Source organism: Platalea leucorodia, assembly GCF_965183815.1.
Source record: "Platalea leucorodia genome assembly, chromosome: 3".
Classification (NCBI taxonomy): Eukaryota; Metazoa; Chordata; class Aves; order Pelecaniformes; family Threskiornithidae; genus Platalea; species Platalea leucorodia.
In genome coordinates, this window is record NC_138825.1 from 121247195 (window position 1) to 121268172 (window position 20978).

Here is a 20978-nt window from a genome sequence, read left to right on the forward strand (position 1 = left end):
AAGTCTCACAACAGACAGAAAACCATGCCAGAAAGGGCACCTTTCGCTCTGCTCCAGCCGCCAGGAAGGCTGGAGCCAGGGAGCCCTGCAGCCCGCAGGCTGCCGGGGTCCCCATGTGTGCCAGGCTGCGAACCCCAGCAGTCAGCACCGCCCGAGAAACCCAGCCACGTACGCTAAGAGTATGTACAATTTGCCACTTCAGCATCTTATTTTGTGAGCCTGATACTCTCCCAGTAGTTAAGATAGAGTCCAGTTTAGCTTTCTAGCATTTAAATCTAAGACGGTATTTACAAAATAGTAAATCTGAACTTCAGTAAATATTTTTAATAAAAGGTAGCTTAAAACTGTATCTTTTCCAAAGACTGGGGACTAACAATGCAGTAGCAGGAATCACAGATGTTGTATTCTAACATAACGGGGGGAAAGACCGGTCAAATTGTGATTATTTTATTTTTTAAACAAAATATTTTTACATACTTGCACCAGAGGCCAAAACAAGCTTCCCAGAAATAGCAGCACCACACCACAAAATAAGCCACACCAGTCTAAACATTTTAGAGATCTCTGTTTATTTGCTAACATATTGAACACAGTTTATGTTAAACTTGCTCTCTCAAAACTGAGGATGATATACATAAACTATAATATGTTCTATATTAAAATAAAAACATTAAGGAAGAAAACCAAGATTTCTTCCAAAGGTTCTAAGATGTTCTTAAATGGTGTCTATAGGTATTATCTACTGGTGTTCTCCTACAGCATCTATTACTACCATATTTAAGTTCCTCTCTGACATATTCATTTCTCTGGGGAGCAGAGACTCAGCATGACTACTGGATTACTCCAATTTCTATGCTCTTAGTACGAGATGCACCTGAGATTATGAAAAGAGCTACATACTGAATGTTCTAAGTGTTCAGTACTGAATGTTCAGATTTTTTAGGCAGACTTGGGTTAATTTTTATGCAAAATTTTAGACAAGTCAAATTTCACAATGTTCAGGGCTGCACGTTGTCTTGCTGGCTTTTATAGCAATAACACTGGAATAGCTTAAAAGCAAGATCCCAAGAGCATCCCAATTTTGAAGTTTAGTAAAGCTTTTTAAGTTGCAAGTAAGCATCAACTTTCGAATGCATCGTACATAAATTTTTGATATATCCTTTGCAATGGCAGAACTTAAGTATTAACTACTCTCAAGTCATTACATCAAACACTTCTTGACATTGATCAGCTGTTTGTAAACATGGCAATGCTATTTATAGCTATCCAATTCAGTAAAGCCAAAATACAGCTAAAATGGCATGGATGCCCTATATACTGCTATAGCTACAGATAAACTAGGGCTCTGACTAACAAACCTGCCATTTCAAGTGCCCTGTTGTGCTAGATTACACAACTCCCGAACACAGGCAAAAAGGCAATTGTTTGTCATAGTCTTCTTATTTCTGCAAACTATGCATTCCATGTCAAACAACCCACTTACACCAAAATAAAGTATTTCCACATAAAACAAAAATATACTTGAAATTACAATACGGAAGTCAAAAAAGTCTGCTCTGGAACCAGGCGAAATGAGCTGTCTATGCATCACATAATTGAAGTTAATTTTTTTATATGGAGTTGGCACTCCCACAAGATGTTTTGGGTTGACTTAAAAATATCTCTCTAGATAAAACTATGCAATTTGGTAGTTAGATGAAGTCACAAATTCTTAGTGATAGTAAAAAAAATAAAAAAGAAGTTATTATAAACAGAATCACAATGGAACTGGATTATCTAGGGAACAGACTTCAACATAACATAAGCATGAACTTTCTGATGCAAGAAACTTTGCATACAGTTATGACAACACACTAGCAACACCACGGTAAATCCTGAGCCTGGAGAGTCACTTCTATAGGCTAGGGACAGAAACTGAGTTAGGGGACTGTTCCATAGCAATAGATTTCCAGCATCCTAGCTGAAGACTAAAAGCTAGGCAGAAAGTAAGTCAGTTTGAGCACGTCAACGTCACAAATTAATGCAAAGGAGCTGCTGCAATAAAACTTCATACCCCAGCCTTATTTTGTTCTGGGAGACAACCCTATAAATGTTTTTGATTCATTTTCCACAGAAATGCAAGCAAAAAAAAAAAAAAAAATCCTTCAGACTCTCGCATTTCGTAACTCTTCAAAGGAACAGAACACAAAACCCCCATATACACAAAAGTATAACGCAAAAAAAAGTGACAACCAAATACTTCTGTAGGGAAGATTACCAAGCAATAGATGTAAAGTTCCATCAGCCTTACCTTTTGGTTTACTTTCAGCTTCTGATTTTACTACTTCTGATGAGTTTTCAGTTTTTGTTGTACTGGGAAAATGAATTAGCTTTGCTCCAGGGGGATGGTTAGGTGATGGCTAAAGAACAAAAGAGAGCGTTGTTAACAAAAATTCATTGAGTTTTACTTTTGATTAGGCTACGGGACATACTCAGGCTTTCAGTAGCTGAGATGATGGGAATGACCATCTCCAAGAGATTCAATGAGCTTTCCCATTAAGTACTTAAGTTACTGTATTTACTTCATTACAGCCACTGCAATTAGAATTTTGTCTACCAGTTAAAGACACAGCACAGCTTTCAAACTGGAAACCCATGTCAGGACATTGCCAGATACACTTCTGCAATCATATTTCAGCAGTTCCAAGCGTTACTATTCCATTATCCTGAAAATTGCCTCCTCCAGCCCAGAGCAGAAGCAGTTATTTAACAGGTCTGCTAAAGTAACTCACTGACCACGCTTACTTTGCACTGGAATAAAGCAGGAATATTCAGTAGCCATACACCACCTCAGCAGAAGACGCAATCAGGTTTTAACTGCTCAGACAAATGTAGGAGCACATGAAAGCCCATCCCAGGTTCCCTTCACTCTTAGCGATTCGTACCGAACAGAACCAGAACAGAAAAATGTCACTAGAGATTTCTCCTGAACCAAAAAAACACAGAGGCATTGCAACCGGTAACAAGATTCAGAGTTAACATCTAACCAAAATAATTGTTCCAATATTATTTTTTTTCCCCCAGGAGGCTTACTGAGCTGCCAGGAAGATTCAGACAGCTTCAGTTGCAGCCACTTCTTCACAGCCCTATGAGCTACAAACACAGAATATGATCTTACAGTCAGTACTTACCTGAGCAGCCCTAATAGTGTTACTGACGTGAAAAATCCCATTGCCTTTAGTTACTCTGTTCATTTTCATTTACAGTTAAACTTTGCAGACTTTCTGCTGCCAGAGAAACCAGACCTACTGTCCTTAAAACCAGATGATGCCTGTGGGCTGGTGTTTGATACCTCTGGCATACCATAGAGGAAGCCACAGTCACTTGGGATGTTCTTGGAGTACATATGCAATTTAACTCGCTCCAAAATGCTATATGAAGGAAGCACTAAAATAACCCACCTATGAGATTAAACAAGTCCATCCAACATGGAAATAGTTTCTACACTTCCCCCTTCCAAAACGAGATGCAATTAGAAGTGCAAGAGGGGGTATAAATAACCTGAGCCCAGGCAGGATGCTGGGACCAGCTGAAACCTCTCTCTCTCTCTCCCGCAGGAGCATATATACTCTTGAGCATTTCAGATACATCAGTGCTCAGCCTTTCTGGGCTGAACAGTCTCCCAGTTTTTCCCAAGGGAAAAAAGCCCTCTCTGCTCTAGAGTTTCCTGATGATGGCTTTTTTCTTTACTGGCTTAGAGAATGCCCTTCCAGCATCCCTCCACCTAACTCCAAAGCCAGTTAAGCACAAATCCAAAGCCATCCATTTTTGTGAGACCTTCATGAGAATTATCTCCCTAGGGCTCTCCAGGTTGTTCTGTAAGTCTGTCCACCTTTGGGATGACTCAGCAACAAGCATAAGTGGAAAATGAAGTGCTAAACTCAACTGTTTATTTCATTGTCTTTAAGCTATGCAAAACTGTTTTCTCACTTCATTTCCCCTCTTGCTGAGAAATGGCCTACAACTATCCAGACAAGCCAAGTAACAAAACAGAGGGCCAACATATTTTAGTGTTTATACACAGTCAAATAACATAATTCAAAATGTCTGAGCAGATTTCACATGAATTGAACATACTTTAGACAGGATCTTTATAGTCCCAAGTTACAAAGTAGAAAGTAGGGAAACACACTTTTAAACAATCTCATGACAAGAGAGCAAACTGAAAGCTAGGTCCTGAAGCGCTAGTCTAACAGCAGTCGCACAAAGATGTAGTGATCCCACAGACTCTTACTTCAAGGGACAAAGCCTGGAGAGAACCAAGGAAAATTCATGTGCCTTCATAGAATCATAGAATGGTTTGGGTTGGAAGGGACCTTCAATGATCATCCAGTCCAACCCTCCTGCCACGGGCAGGGACATCTTTCACTAGATCAGGTTGCTCAGAGCCCCGTCCAACCTGGCCTTGAACACTTCCAGGGATGGGGCATCCACGACTGCTCTGGGCAACCTGTTCCAGTGTCTCACCACCCTCATCATAAAAAATTTCTTCCTTATGTCCAATCTAAATTTACCCTCTTCCAGTTTAAAACCATTGTCCTTTGTCCTGTCACTAAAGACCCTGGTAAAAAGTCTCTCTCCATCTTTCTTATAAGCCCCCTTTATATACTGAAAGGACACAATAAGGTCTCCCCGGAGCCTTCTCGTCTCCAAGCTGAACAATGTCTTCCTTAGAAGATAACATTCCCCAAGCCTTAAACAGAAGGCAACACTGCTGTAACTTTCATTTTCTGAATCATCTGATGTTTTGACTGGACCAAAAACAAAGAGGACACACACCATGTCTATAGGCGGATGAGCACTGCTACAGAGGGAAAACACATTCAAGGAAGTCTCTGTCCCTACCCTCTTCCCAGGGACTCACCCCACCTTTTGCACTACACCATTCCAATTATTTCCATAGCAGCGGAGGAAAGCAAATCAGTCAGCAAAACAGCATTGATGACCATAACCCACAGACAAAAAATTGAAATTGGACAAAGGTTGTAAAAGCTCTCTTGAATTGATCACCTGAGTAAAAACTGAAACACTGGATTATCTCAGCTTCCTTGAATTTATCAAAAGCTGAAAATCCATACATAAGCTCCTGGTATAAACAATGCATAAGTTCAAGATAAAGGACTGAGCATCGCTGTTCTGCTTCCAAGGGATAAGAGCGTGCTCGGGTTCAGATCAAAATAAAACTCAAACTAAAGGAATTTCACTATCATCACATTATCTGCTCTCTCCTAAGCTTTCAGTTTGATACAGAAAATAAAAGCGCTCCTTTTTCCACTCATAAAAAAGGGGGAAAAGAAAATGAAAGAGGATGCAAAATTGCAGAACAGTATTTTTCAGGCTTACAGAATCAGCACTTTATGTAGCTCGTTAACCTATGACATCACCAAAGCCAAAAGCTTTGCAGCATTGACTGAAGGACATTTACATTGGTAATGATGGCTGACACCTAGAACAGCAACTTCAACATCCACCAAAACTTGGAAAAAAACCCAAACCAAAAACTAAAGAAACCCCCAAGTATTCCTTGTTTTAAAGGCCAAGTTTAACTTGTACAGGAAGACTTAACAGTCTTGTCCCAGATTGTATACAAAGTCTGTTACAAAGAGAACTCCGAGAGACCTTGTACTGTAGATGTGTTTGAGAAGTTATCATGTCTTACACCATATGGCTTTGAAACGACAATTTTTATATCAGCTTGGTTTTCCCTCTCTAATGTTTTAAATACCAAGACATTTGAACAGATGTATTGGAATCAATGTTAAATACAACTTACTATGAAAGAAGTTTGAGGGGGTTTGTTTTGTTTTATAGGCAAGAGCCCTATGAGATGATTATGGTCTGATTATGGAACAATATTGACAAATTTTTAAATGGCCTGTGTATTCAACATCTGTAAGATACTATGTCTTCAGATTCCACGTCTTTTAAATTATTTTTACAGGAAACCCCAAAATAACAATATGAACTGATACAAACCTTATCTTGCTTTTTATCTTCTGATTCATTACTGGATAATCTTGACTTAAGTTTCACTGAGCCTTCTTTAAAGATATCTCCAAACCCAATACCTCGGATTTTCTTTGGCTGTGCTGGTCCAGATCCAGGTTCACTCCCATTTCCTGGAGAGACCACAGGTGAGGTAGGACCACTAAAAACAGACTCTGAAAGTACAAAAAGAAAGAACAAATTGATTTAATATCTGAAATTTTTTATTTTGCTTTTCTAGAAAAAAAAGTGGAAGTAACACATCTGTGTGCACTGCTTTTGTCAAACAGCTTTTCCAGGAACATTACTGTAGCTGTAATATCTCTCACTTGTTCTAGTTGTATATTTAACATAAGACCATTTTAAGTGACACCAGTATTGCATTGAATACTCTGGCAACTAAGTCATTAGATCACCCGTATTTCTTGCTATTTCAATTATCACTCAGGCTCCACAGTCTGTCAATGTTATGTTTTCCATTAGTTTTATGAAACATTGCTTAGGCATTCTCTGAAGAAGTGTTTTTAGTCCAACATTTAAAAGCTTGTCATTTGCACAGCTATAGCTGCTGAAAGCAAAAAAATCAATAAAGGTCCATAATGAGTCCTACCATGTTTCAACAGCCACAGGACAAAACAGTGTGTTTCAGTAGTAGAGTGATGCCTCTCAAGGCACCAAAGTGAAATTTTCCTATTGCTCAAAATGCACTATCGAAAATACCTGAAAAGTTTCTTGCAAATTTATTTAAACAGCTTTTTAACCTGATAACACTTAAAACCCATTTTAAATGATTAAATATATTAAATCAGATACAGTTGTTTGAGATTAATCACTGGTAGATAACAAGTATTTAAGATTCTTTAAATCTTTTAGCTTTAGGGGACAACATTTATCCACCCCCAAAAAATGTAGTTCAGAGAAGAGCTTAATTTAGGTATTAGGAGCTTTTAAGACTTTTTTTTCTTTTTTAAATTTTTAAGTTACAGTCAAATCTGTTAAAACCTACAAACTAGTATTCATGGGCAAACTATTTCCATGTGCAGAATTCCAGGAGATAGTCATGCAAAAATAGACAGCTTTTATAAACCAAATTCAAAATAGCCTCCACATCTTTTAGCCTTTCAGTTAAATTTTTCCCAGTGTATGCATGGCTGGGAATTGCAATAAAGATTAAAGCCTCTTCCCTCAACCATAAATGTAAGGGGTTTGACAATACCACAAAGTTACATAGCCTCTTGACTTCAGTTTCTTACCTTTCATCAAATAAGTTATTCTTCAGTTAGTTTTATCCCTCTTAGGTATCTAAAAGGATAGCTAGAGATTTCCTAGAATCCTAGAATACTTTGGCATGGAAGGGACCTTTAAAGGCCATCCAGTCCATCCCCCCTGAAATGGGCAGGGACATCTACAACTAGATCAGGCTGCTCAGAGCCCCATCCAGCCTGGCCTTGTGTTTCCAGGGATGAGGCATCTACCAGCTCTCTGGCCAACCCGTTCCAGTGTTTCACCACCCTCATTGGGACAAATTTTTTCCTTATATCTAGTCTAAATCTACCCTCCTTTAGTGTAAAACCATTACCCCTTGTCCTGTTGCAGTAGGCCTTGCTAAAAAGACTATCCCCATCTTTCTTGTAGGCCCCCTTTAAGTATTGAAAGGCCGCAATAAGGTCTCCCCGCAGCCTTCTCTTCTCCAGGCTGAACAACCCCAGCTCTCTCAGCCTTTCCTCATAGCAGAGGTGTTCCATCCCACTGATCATTTTTGTGGCCTCCTCTGGTCCTGCTCCAACAGGTCCATGTCCTTCCTGTGCCAGCTTCTCATCATTGATGAAAAAAGTCCAGGTTGCATGTTTGAAAGACCATAGCTCAGTGAATGGGGCATTTACTGTTTCCCGGGAGTGCAAAAAGAACTAGCAGATGCTCGAGATCCTGACTGTGAAAGCACGGAGCATTAAATGTAACCCCTGGGGGTGTGAAGGGCTGATAACCATAACTTGCTAGTTACTGACAGAAAATACAATTACTTCAAATTACTGTTCAGTCCCACTGATCTCAGTATTCAGGAATTAAGACCAACACATACCCATTTGTAAATTCATCTCACCAGACCCCACTAAACTTAGTGAACTTGACCTCCAAGGAGACAGCCACTGAGCTATTTGGGACTGCTCAAGTCAAACAACTCTTGTTTTACACTACTGCAATTATGTCCACAATTTGCCAAAAAAATCTAAGCCAGACTCTTCTTTCCTGTCTTTCAGCAAACCCTTGTTAGAAACAATACAGAACATCTTGTAAACGAGGGTGCACATTACTACAAGCAGAAAAAAAAAATATCACTTCTTCTACTTGAACATTACACAGCTGTCTTTAAGCATCTATTAACTCACATTAAGACGCTGTTCCCAAAGAACACTCCCATTCCAGCAGTATCATATCACAAATCCCCAGTCCTCAAACAGGTCTTCACAGACAGAATGCCTCTAAAGTGCAGTTTCAGGGAACAAAGTAATTGCCTGCACAGCATGCACCTGCCTGGCACCACTCAACTATGCTCCGCCATGGACCGTCTCCTTCTGTCCGAGCTATACGGTCATAGCCACAAAGGAATGGCTAAGTGTAAACACTGCCTTAAAAACATTTTATTGTTAGATTCAAACATAATAAAGAACTAGGGCCCCCTTCCCAGGATTCATTTTAAGCTGAGGCTGTCTACACTGTTTTGACTCAATTCAAGTTTTAAATTCTCAGCTGGCATGGTTAAATGCTTAAGTTTTCCATGTTAGAGAACTCATGTCTGTGAGAATAAGACTGAAAAAAGCTACTACACAGAAGAATAATTTTATATCCAATAGTAAAAAAAGCTCGACTCTGAATATGATAAAATTTCTAGTGATAAAATGCAGAATATACATTTGCAAGATCAAGACCTTGACTGCAATTTTATTAGAAGTGTAGTGGGAGCAAGACAGGTTTCACACTCAGCATCAATATTTTCTAGAATGAAATTAAATACTTACCATTCTTAGGAAGCTTGAATTCTTTACAACTTTTGTTGTACCACAACCATAATACTCCAAATTATACCTGAGATCTAAAATGACTTTGCTAAGGATTTACAACAAACAGAATACCACCTGTGTCATCCAGACTGTCCTGTGTTTCTCCATCATCCGTCAATTCCAATTCTTTCACAAAGTTTGAAGGAAACAACCCTGCCTTTCCATTCAGTGTTCCACTCCACCAGCCTTCCTCCACCTGTATAGAAATATTTTGCACATTACCAATAAAGCAAAAGGAAATTCCTATCAATTCCATCCATACTTCACTTATAAAACTCTACAAACGACTTTGGGAGAGTTCAAATGACCATGATTTCTCTTTAAAGAAACCTGCCAAAGATGTAGAAACAGTGGGCAAAAAGAAGAGCAGGAAAATAATTTACTGTCACTTCTATCACTACAGCAGTGATCCTGAAACACGAGACTAGCCCTATGCCAGTAAATCCAGAAGAGCAGCAAAACGTTCATCAACTTGTTCAAGGTAAGACAGAACAACAGGCATTACATATCTAACAGAAGAAGAAAATATTAAACTGTTTATGGAATAAAGATGCAACTTTTAGCCTGGCTTTCTAAGGAAATTTTTATGTATTCTTGTTGTCCGTCTGTCTTTTCCTCTGTCTTGTCCAGTTTCCACCAGTCCTATTCCCACTGGCCTCGTATCCATTGAACAGCTTCAAACAATTTTGATCAAAAGACAAGTTTCAAAGATATAATTTCTACAGATCATGTCGAGTAGAACAGAGAAGAGTCATTAAGGACATCACAGAGCAATGGAAAACTAAGCTGTCCATTCCTTCTAGCAGGAGGCAACTGGCTGAACAGCATATGCCTAGCTCTAGATGTGTGAGAAGGTGCAGATACTTTCCCATCAGAGCTGGCCAGCCGATGAAGGCGGCCGAGATGCACAAGGATTTTGTGGTGCCACACAGCAGTCCTAAAGGGCAGAAGTCTGTTGGATGCCAAATTTTGTTGGCTTTGCTATTCACAAAACCTCATTTTTGCACTGGAAATAAACCCGTTCAGGAATTAGGGAACATAATGACTCTAATGCTCGGTTATGTGCTCGGATTCCTGGTGTGTCATTTACACTGCAATACTCCAAAATTTAATGGAACGTTTACCAGGAATACCTCACAGTCCAAAGCAGGACAAGCAAAAGCTGGGCATGCATAGGCGACGGTGTAAAACAATGCCAGAAGACCGAGTAAGAATTGTGCTCTTCACATTTATGAACAGTTTTCAAAATATCTTAAATAAATTGCTTGTATTTGCCTAATGAGCACCATTTTAAAACTATAATTAAGATGAATCTTCAAAATGTTTCATTTTAATTGCTCTGTTTTGGGGCTGGAAAGCTGTTTTTAGATAAGAAAGAAATGCAACGGGGGGGAACCAACCCAGCAGTTGTTTACATTATCTTTTTTTAGCCTTGTTTTGTAGGTCACTACGCCTGACACACAGGCATAGTTTTTAAACGCTAGCCTACCTCCAGGCAAGCAGAACGCATGCAAAACCTGGCAGCTACAGAGACAGACAGGCAATGAAAAGAGCACTGTTATTTTTAAAGACATCCTGGTGATCAAAAATAGCTTTGCTGTGGATGGTTCAAATTCAGAGTCTGGTCTTCTGAAACAAATTTTAAGCATAGATTACTGACAAGTGCTGACCAGGCTCCGGCGCCTCATGCTTCACATAATACATTACAGAAAACTAAAATTCAAATGTCTTGACTCACCAAGAGCCATGAGAAAGGGACTTTTAATGCTTATGAGACAGAAAGCAACTCAAGCATCCGTTTATTCTTCTGCCAAGAAATAAGGTCAGTAAAGCACTTTACAGACTTGCAAGGCAAAGCGATGCCCGTTCAGAGACAGTCAGAAATAAAACAAAAATTTCTTCAGCGGACTTGCTTCAGCCTCCTCGTCACGCTGTCTTTAAAAAACCTGACCATGTAAGAACTATATTACCAGAGAAAGTATCTTTAATCGACATTAAAACACAGGTTAAAAAAGTTCTACACGCTTTGGTGGACAGCATCTGTGCATCTCTGGGCACTAGCAACAGAGATGACAATTTCACAACTCTTATCTTCCATTTCAAAATCTTACCACGATACAATTTCCACAAGAGGGAGTTACAGCTCTGGTACGCACATCTGTACTTTTTTTGAGTGTAAATCCCATCAACTTACTTCTATAAGATGACGAAAATTCAGACTTTAAACAAGGGGCCGGGGGGGGGGGGGAAGGCTGAAACAAGCAGTTTTGCCAATCTGATATTTTTTTTTAATAAAAACTCCATTAGTGGAGTCATATGAATTTCAATTATGCTTGATAACACAGCATGCAAATACTACAAATATAATACTACAAAAATAAATCTGCTATTTAGCGCTGCATCTGACAGGAGCGGGGGGAAGATACAAAGGAGAAACAAAACTTGTACAGCAAAGATATAGCTATCACGTGCACTTCGCGTGTGTATTTTGCACGCAAAACCCACATGTTCTGTAAACACAAAACCCTGCGGATTCAGCCAGCACATAGCACAAGGGCCTTCTTCCCTAAAAGCTACTTCTGATCCTTGTAGCCTGCTCTCTATTGTTCAATATTAGCCATTTAATTTCCATCTGCTTCCATCTTTTATTTCACGATCAGTAGTGTCAGTTGGAACTACTCAATTTATGAAAACAATTGCAAGGGCTAAATACGGAATTATTCTCAGGTAACTGGTAGAACTGATCCCCCTGGGGAGCTGACTTTGCCTTATTTTCCCTATTAAAAAAAAGAGACCAAATGATCTTTCCTTGAAGTAACTGTTACGAGTTACCTGCATATATATAAATAGCACTTTTTATATATAAATGGAAGTAAATCGTCTCACAGTAGTGAAGACAAGTTACCTACGACAAGTTATCCCAGCATATTGCACAACCAATGGATGGTATTTTCTACCGTTCTTCACATTTCTGGTCCATCAGTACAGTTTTGTGAAGCAGACCTAGCCTACACCCGTAAGGTCTATTCTACACCATCATAAAAACAGTGTGCAAACAGCTCTGTGCTAATAGTTAGCCACAATATTTTTCTACCTGGTATCATTTGCTTAAAAAAATCGACTAACAGTTTTTCTCAGAAATAGCAAAGGCTGGGTACTACAACTAAGCATTTTCAAGTCATTAGGAAAGGAAGAAGCGTGGGGACTGACCCCCCAAAAAAATTGAAAGAATAAAATAAAATCTATGTTTCCCTTAAGAAACCAGATGAGGAAATGCTTTGATCTTTTTATTCTGTTTGGCTACTTGGTCATCTCTGATACACCCCTCCCAAAATAATTCCATATGTTGACATGTGCGACCCGAAACAGAAGCATGCACAACAGTTTACTGTAAGTGCTACCTCTTGTAAATGCTTACGTTGGACCATTGAAAGTCATGACTGCCGTGTACAGGCATTATCCACAAATTAAACCGGTGAGGTTATCCAGGAGCACTCCTTTACGAAACACCCACACACAATGGTATTTATGAAACTGTGATTTCAGTGAGCAGGTTTTACAAATCACTTGCTCTGTTTATTCAAAGAGAACAAATTCTAGAAGTCATTAGTACAAATGCATCTAAAAGTATAACTTTTTCCTTGCTATGAGAATGGAAAAGTCCTTCCTGGCAACTGTCGGGATCCTGGAGAGTTAGCACTCTCTTCAAAAGAGGTCATGCATGTGAACACCACAATCTCATACAGCTACTTAAACAGCACCAGCAGACACATGGCGAGCATGAAAAGTTCAGCCTTCTCCTTCCCTCAGGCCCTCAGGGAGGTGGTAAGAACAGACGGCACCAGTGAAGGTCAGAGCATGCTGTGCAGAAGTTCTCCACCTCAGTTCTGAAAAGGTTCCTCCCACAATTGCTCTGGTCTTTTCCGCAGGTTCCCTGACAGATTCCACTCTTGTAAGAGATGCTCTTCCCACATATTCAAGCCTCCCACCACACAAGTTGCTATTGAACAGACCAGATACCAATGAAGGACGTGGGTAGGAAAAGATAAGAAACCCACACCCCAAACCCCCACTCAAATACATAGGGCCATTGCCATCAAAGTCTGAACATCAAGACATATCTTTAACTGTATTTCTTACCCAGTGGAAAAGGAAGGCAATAGAAATAATAACATGTTGTTGAGTGCATTTGTATGCTCCATATTTTTGTGCAAGTGGGTTGAAATATATTGTACTACAGGTACAGGCTTCTCCGCTGAATACTGTTACTATTAGTTTAAAGCTTCAAAGAGTTTGCAAGAAAGCATAAAACTGGAAAATCAAGTCAAATAACATTTTTCACATAAACCAAGTTAGAGTATGTCAACTTAAAAGAAACTGGTCAAAAAGTTTTAACATAAGCATCCTAAAAACAAGGATCACATGGACAGGGCCGAAGAACTGTAGAACTCTTTCAAAAAAGGAATCTGTGTAACAAACAGATCACAGTTTATTGCTGCGATGATCAAATACTTCCCCTACATATCTAGGGGGTTAGGTTTAGATCCTGAGAGAAAGAACTTCTAAACCATTAGTTTTAGCTTCAGATATGCTACTTCCTATGCTGTTTTTCCAACATCCTTGTAATTCAATTTTCACCCCGTAACGAGACGATCAGCTCTGTAAAACAGCTTACCTCTTCATTGATGTCAATCACATCCCCCAGCTTGAGTTCCAGCTCATCCTCGTTCTGCGGGACGTATTCGAAGAGCACTTTGCACTGCCGCTTCTTGGACCCTGATTCAAGGGAAATGGCGAAAGTAAGAATGCTTGCAAAGGAAAACTAGTTTTTCCTCCACTCAACTCCCAAGGATCAAATTTGACCAGAACACCCATAAATCATCCCAAAAAGCTATGTAGCGTTTGCTGCTGGTTTTCCAGTTTGCTTGTGTCACTTGAGGCTAGCGAGCTGTATCTTAGACAGAGCTTGAAAACCATGGAGCTTCACAGACTGCCGATTACAAACACACACACTACACTGCCAATTACCAACATGCTACAAAAAAACATGTTGATACAAGCAAGTCAGATAAATCCCTAGTACAATGATTTTCAAGCTATTTCCTGACTAAAATCTGCAAGAATGACAACTGCTGCCAGTTGCAGTGTTAACACTTGCTTGGAAGAAAATGTGCAAGTTTGAGCCTCCAGTCTTTAAGGAATCCTGAAAGAAATAACAAGTGTTTTGTTCTGCACAACACTGAAGTGCCAATAGCCTTTCCGCCCTCTAACAAAGACCTTGCTAACTACAGGTCTGAGGTAACGCTAACATTTGCTCAGCTCATATTTCAAAATCCAAACTCAGTTTTATCCACAAATGCAAAAAACCTCCCTTTTCTCAGTGCCACCATGGAGTCAAGAAATTCAACCTAAGCTTCAATTAGCAGTGTTTGACAAAGGCAAAATTCAAGTGCAGTCTTTAGATGTTTGCCACATATCATTAAAGCTCTGCATGCATTAAAAAGACAAAATGACATCCCGAGAGGGGAGAGCATTGAAGTGGCTTCCAACAACCCCTCCAGCCAGAGTGGTGTGAACCCACGATTGCCCAATTACTCTGCACATACCCTGGAGTGATGCTACTGCTGAACCCGAAGAGTTTAGGCACTTCTCCTTCAAACAAGAGGCCATGCCTTCAGACCTTTTCCACAACAGAGCAGCCAGCACGCTTTTGAAGGCAATTGTCATCCCGAGCTATGACCCACACGTACTCCCTGTCCTCCTCAAAAAGAATTTGCCAAATCTAAGTGAAAATATGACTCAAAAAGTCAAAGTGGTAAAGCTTAAGTTTGAAGGATCTGTATAATTTCCATACTCTCTCTTATACTTTGCACTCCTTCCACGCTCAAGCTTCAGCAATTAAGATTAGCTGGGTAAAAACATTTCAAAACACAGATAGTGCCTCCAAGATTGATCCTTGTGTTATTATAGCAGCGTCGAAAGTCCAAAGTCAGATGTTTAGAAGACTGCTGCACCCAGCACCCTCAGTACAAAACACACCAGGCACCCACGTAATATTCGGCATCCAAAATTTCTGAGAGAGGGCTCACCAAGTCAGGAATTTTCTACATGCTGGTATATCGTCTGTGCTCTGAAGAGCTTAAAAGGGGCACAAAACAAAGAAACCGAAAGTATGAAGCTCTCTGGGTTATTTCTAGTAACACAATTGCTGATATAATACACCCTTCTTTTAACTGCACTGAAACTCATAGATCAGCCAAGAGGGATTGTTAGGTTAACAGTAATTGCAATAAACGGTTCACTGGCCTTTACTACCTCCTACAGCGCTTTCAGGGCTTCTCCTCTGTATGAGATTAACTGATACCGAAAAAAAAAAAGGCAAATTAAAGTCATGGCCATTTGGTATAAATCTGATCTCAGCATTCCTCTTTATATTGTAATGCTATCTAAATGGGGAAAAGGGGGCGAAAACAATCCCACAGATGCATTTCACATCCAGAACTCTCTCTCACCTGAAGTCTGTTTTCAGTGATACCCAGTTTAGGAAGTACTGCCTTCTAGTTTTGAAAATCCCCAGATTAACCTAGAAAGCTAACCAATCTGCTCAGAAAACAACACTCCAGCTTCACGTGGTGCCGCAGGACCACTGGGCTGGCAGCCCCCAGGCAATTCTGTCCGTTTCCAAAACAACTTGTCTGGCTTCAGGTTTTATTTGTTTTGTACCAGGTAAATCAAATTTAGGCCTTTGTTGCCATAATTTAAGCACACCACCTATATTTTCCTCTTCCTGAATAAAGGCAGCCATCTGATAGGAATACTGCCTGCAGCTTACTACTCACCTGATACCAAACACCTGAATTCAGCAAGAGCTGCACATGAGAACACCACAAGGGACTTCCCAGGCAGAGACAACCTACCTCACCGCACACTGGAAACTTGCTATTAAAGAAGCTTAACTTTGTTTTTAACGTTGTAAACCTCATTTTACCAGGTTAGGGACCAGAAACGGAAAGACAACTAAGCACTGGAAACCTTTTGAAGGGAGTGAGCGATTGCCCAGGCACAGAGCAAACAGGATTTGCAGGAGCTGTTTAAACAGTCTTCCAGGAAAGAGGGAACGGCGAGTAAAATGGAAACACAGAGATTGTCACTGTGCCAAGTAAACAGTTGTGTGCTTAAAGGAAGGTGCTTGAACACCGTTTTCTTCTAGGAGGATGAGACTAGCCAGAGCATTGCATAGTTTGAGACCAAGTTGTACCTACTACCCTGGCCACAGCCACCAGCGTGAGGACGAGACATGCTGAATACGGGACTGTTCCAGGGGTAGGGAGACCAGAATGAGCAGCCGACACCTGAACTGGTATCAGATCATGTTCACAGAATCACAGAATCCTAGAGCATCTCGAGTTGGAAGGACCCATAAGGATCATGTTGATTCCCTTTCAGAGCTTGGTTGCATTAATCTAGGAACAGTATTAATCTTTCAGGCTACATTTTCGAAAGCCTGCTGATGCAAACATTTAACACGCACGTATGTGCTGTTGCCAATATGCATACACAGATCAGATTCACTAAAATTTTGAAGGTAACCTCTTTAGTTGCCTAGAAGAAGGTTTCAACAAGTTTGTAAATCTGGTGGTCCCATTTCAGGGCTTTAAAAGACGACTAGTTGCTCTTCTCCTTTTATGGGCAAAAACTCAAAGCATAAACATACCAGAAACAGTAAGATCTGAATTCTTTCTTTTAAAGAAAGTTACCTTAAATCATAAATGCCTGCAATCTCCTATAAGAGAGAGGATGCTAGAGTAATTTGCAGCAATGTCTCCTGTAAGACTGAGGTGTCCAAATACAAACCGCAAGTCAATTTTCTGGACGCAGGGAACACTAAGTTTTCTGCTGTAGGTTTTTGTCACCTTGATTTAAATACTGGCATTAAAACATAGAAACCACAGATACAGAGGCACCATGTCTGCACTCCTGACCATCCTGGGGGCTGCAGCTACAATCAAAGACGACCACTACTTTTTCTTAAGACACCACCAACTCCACCTTATTTCACACTAGAAACAAGCCTACCAAACAAGAGGAACCTGAACTACAGAGTGCTTCCTTGTCACAAAGCCTTGAATTTGTAGCAAAACTTTTCTGTTTAGAAGACATGACCACAGGAAGATTTTTGATTATCATGAACAGGCCCGCAGTTCTCGTTCAAGTACCTGACAATACAAGCAGAGCTCACATGAAGTTACAGAGCAACTCTCTAGAATATGGAAGGGGTCTAAATCCTGTTCCCAGGAAAATTCATCCCTATTGCTGCTGTTAAGAACTACATATAAGCTTTCTGCCCATGCATCCAGGAGCAGAATTTAGCTTAGAATCAAAGTTTTTCCTCCTATGTCTCAGTTTTAAGGTTGTACTGAAAACTAAAGTCAGACATTAAATAATTCATGTTTATTAAAAAAAATGCACGTCAGCAGCTTATGCAACTGAAGGAATTGGAAAGACTACGTACTCTTCTTGAAGCTTTTGGACGGGGGATGAGGCTGAAATCCTCCTGCTGGAAGCGCATAGCTGCTCATACGCTGCACAAGGCTGGCTACATTGCCAGATTTCTCCCTCCTGACTGGTACGGCATCATCCTTGGGCTCTACATCCTTCTTAACTTCCTGAAACAAGAGATTTAGAAGACTGAGAGGCCATTTAAATTACCCAAGAGGTCAGTGTTTTTAGACAGGCGCTCCATAGACTAACAGATTTCAGGTACTTACCATTTGGTGTGTAATGACATATTATATTCAAAAATCATGGCATCCTGCACCTAAACATACTAAAGGCCTTAATAAACTTGACCCTTCCATACAGTCATGTTACTAAACAGGTAAGCTGATGGGCTGAGAAAATTCAGAAGCCAGGCACAATTTTAGCCGTCTACTCAAACCCTAAGAAAAGCAGCTTTGAGCCCAGAAGTCCCATATTATAATTCTTAAGTCACAGCTCGATTTGAAAACGTTTTTAAAAATATACATATTACTTCAATGACAGACCCACAGGGTAGGGCATTAAATAAATTTAAGTATATAAAACTGTATTAGGTGACCATCTCTGCCTCATAAAACTCAAAGGTTGTTTACAGACAAGATGCAATCTCACTGCTGAAAGACACGAGTGGAAAAGAAAGTGAGATAGAAGAAACAGAGTGGGAGGAAGTGAGGGGAAAGGTGTAGGAGGAAAGTAAAGTAACAGAGGCATCATTTTCCTGATAATTGTCTCCCACCTTCCTATCTTTCTAAATTAAGGTGTTAGCATTTGAATTGAATGTGCCAATCAAGACTAAGAAGCCTATAATCAAGAAAGCATCAGTTCTTGACAGAAAAGGCCATGTACGCAGCAGCTACTCTACTGCATCAGCTCATTAAATGTTCCACTGGAGAACAGATACTCTGAAAGAAGGAAATCATCACTGCGCACAAGAAGAAACCCATTAAGTCAGATCAATGGCCCATCTAGTGCAGAGCACAGCTCTCAGCAGTGGCAGTCCCAGACACTTAGAGAGCTAGCCTGCAACCCAGATCCTCCCACATTCCCAGAGCACCCATAAGGGTTTCATTAGGGAGATACATCCCCTCCTCTCTCCCTTTCATGTCTGCAGATGAAGCTGTCTAGTCCCTTTCTGCACCCATGGTCCTGTCTGCCTCCACAGCTTCCTTGGGGACAGACACCAGATATTCACTCTCTGCTATGTAAAGAAGCTCCTCTCTCTCATCTGCTCTAAGCTGACACCTTACTAGTCCCAGCGTGTGTTCCCCACTACTGCATTTAGTTTATCACTACCTCCATGGCTGTGTAAAACCTTGATGAAATCCCCCCCTTGGCTTTATCCTCTCAACTGAAGAGTCCCAGGCTTGTCAGCCCCCACCTCAGCAGGCAGCTGCTCCATCCCCTTAAACATCTAGCTGCCTGCCCCCACCCTGGTCTCAACAGACCTGATGGCACTGGGCATCCTGCCGGTGTTTTGGGCTGTCACTGCACCCAGAGCTGAGGACTTGGGAGAACTGAAAGCAGCACCGCCAGATGTTCATGAGCTGATGCTCAGCTCTCAGCTAACACTACATAAGAGTTTAATAGCACTCACCAAATGGGAGTGCCCAGATGACCGGAGATGCTGAACAAAGCCAGTACCACAACCAGCTCCTGGGAATCCCATTGCTGACCCTCCTCTATCCTGACAAGTCACGGGTAAGTCCTTTCCTTCTTACTCTTTAAGCAACTTCCAATCCATAAAAGAATTTTTCCTTCAGTCTCAGAGCAACTTCATTCCTTCAATAACTTGATGGAAAACTTTATCATAAAGACTTTCTGAAAACCCAAGTGTGTTACATCCACTGACTCTCAAGCACCTGCGTGCTTAGCAAGACCCTCAAAGCCCATCAGCGTTCCCACCACCGCAGCAGTACAATGCCTTGAGGAAAGCAAACACCCCTAAGTACTTTGCAGCTTTTCGTGATCCATTTCAGAACAATTCTTGCATCCATCACCAGTAGCCACCAGTTAACAACTCCACTAGTTATTTCAGCTACAGTTGAAATAAAATATTTAATAATATTTGAAAACAATATTGGCAATTATATATATACACTCTTGTTAATGTCATGTGAACTCTTAAACATGAGCTTTAAGACAACAAAACCCATGCATTGATGAAATGCCAAAAAATGCGAAGAGTATTCAACAGGACCTCTCTGGTGCTTTCTGGAACATTAAAACCCAGGCTGCTTACTGCAGCTGTCCCGCTGGAAAACTCAGCGGGTCTGGAAAGCTACTGATGCTTTCAAACAAACTACGAACCTCAGCTCAAACCATCCAAAGCACCTTCCTATTTCCCAAAAGAGCAGAGCAAATCAAATACGTAAGACTACAGACAGCACCATTTTTCCTCCCACTCATCTGCATTACATAAAGAGGCTTTCAGAAAACAGGCGAGTAGTTCCTGCTGTTACTCTCCTTCATCTGCAGGGACTTCTGCCCTGGAGCTCTTAGCTCTGCTGAGATCCCATCTCCCAAGTCAAGAAGGGGGGGAGGAAAAAAAAAAAAAAAGCTCCAGGATACCACGATAGCACAGCATCGTGTCTACCTCCCATTTGAGTAGGCATTTCACATTTCAAAGACTGTCATTCTCAGTCTTATAGTTGTTTTTTGGCCAGTTACTTGCAAGTCTGATAAACCATGAGGAATTAAATTTGGCTACAGCTGAAAAGCTGTCACCTGCAAAAACACCTTTCTAACTGCCTTACTGACAAGGCCATTCTGCTCAACTGAAAAACATATTGGCGCTTGAAAACTTGCCTAGAGCGGATCTGTCCCTGGATTTTTAAAATTATCATATTTTGCTATGCAATTTATACAGCCTCCAAAAGCCTCCAGCTGCTCCAGGAACCAAAGCTTCCCCAGTTAACTGGTTTCTCAATCATAACACTCTCCAGTGAGGGGTCAGCTCCAGGCTCCTTCCCCAGGTTTGCACTTTGCACAAGACTTCAGAACTATCTGCTGCAATAATTCTGCGAAAAGGAGACAGGCAAAAGAGAAATGGGGAAGACATACGCAGGTGGCCTGGTCAAAAACATGACCTACTTCTTCTAATAAATTAAGAAAAAACAGAAACAAAAACAACCCAAAACACTTCCAAATGCTAGAACAGGCTGTAAGGTAAGCATCACCTTTATCAATAATTTGTAGTAAACAGACAATAAACTTTTAAGTCCAGCAGTAGTATCAAAGGCAGCAAAGTAATTGATAGGTTACAAACAACACGGCACTATTTGAGACAAAAGCAGTGACCACAACAAAAGACCAAAGACCCAAAAATGAAAGGAGGAATGCTTGAGCGACTGCCTTGCC

General features: G+C 40.6%; 1 protein-coding gene across 1 annotated transcript in view; it reads right to left on the reverse strand.

Annotated features, from left to right (window-relative positions):
- CD2AP (CD2 associated protein) overlaps window positions 1-20978 on the reverse strand; it is an 84796-nt gene that overhangs the window by 26235 nt on the left and 37583 nt on the right. Inside the window, exons 3-7 of the mRNA XM_082305626.1 lie at window positions 17596-17749; window positions 13759-13859; window positions 9159-9279; window positions 6016-6200; window positions 2291-2399 (exon numbers count right to left, since the gene is read on the reverse strand). Coding sequence (XP_082161752.1) covers window positions 2291-2399; window positions 6016-6200; window positions 9159-9279; window positions 13759-13859; window positions 17596-17749 — 670 coding nt within the window. The remainder of the gene's footprint in view (window positions 1-2290; window positions 2400-6015; window positions 6201-9158; window positions 9280-13758; window positions 13860-17595; window positions 17750-20978) is intronic.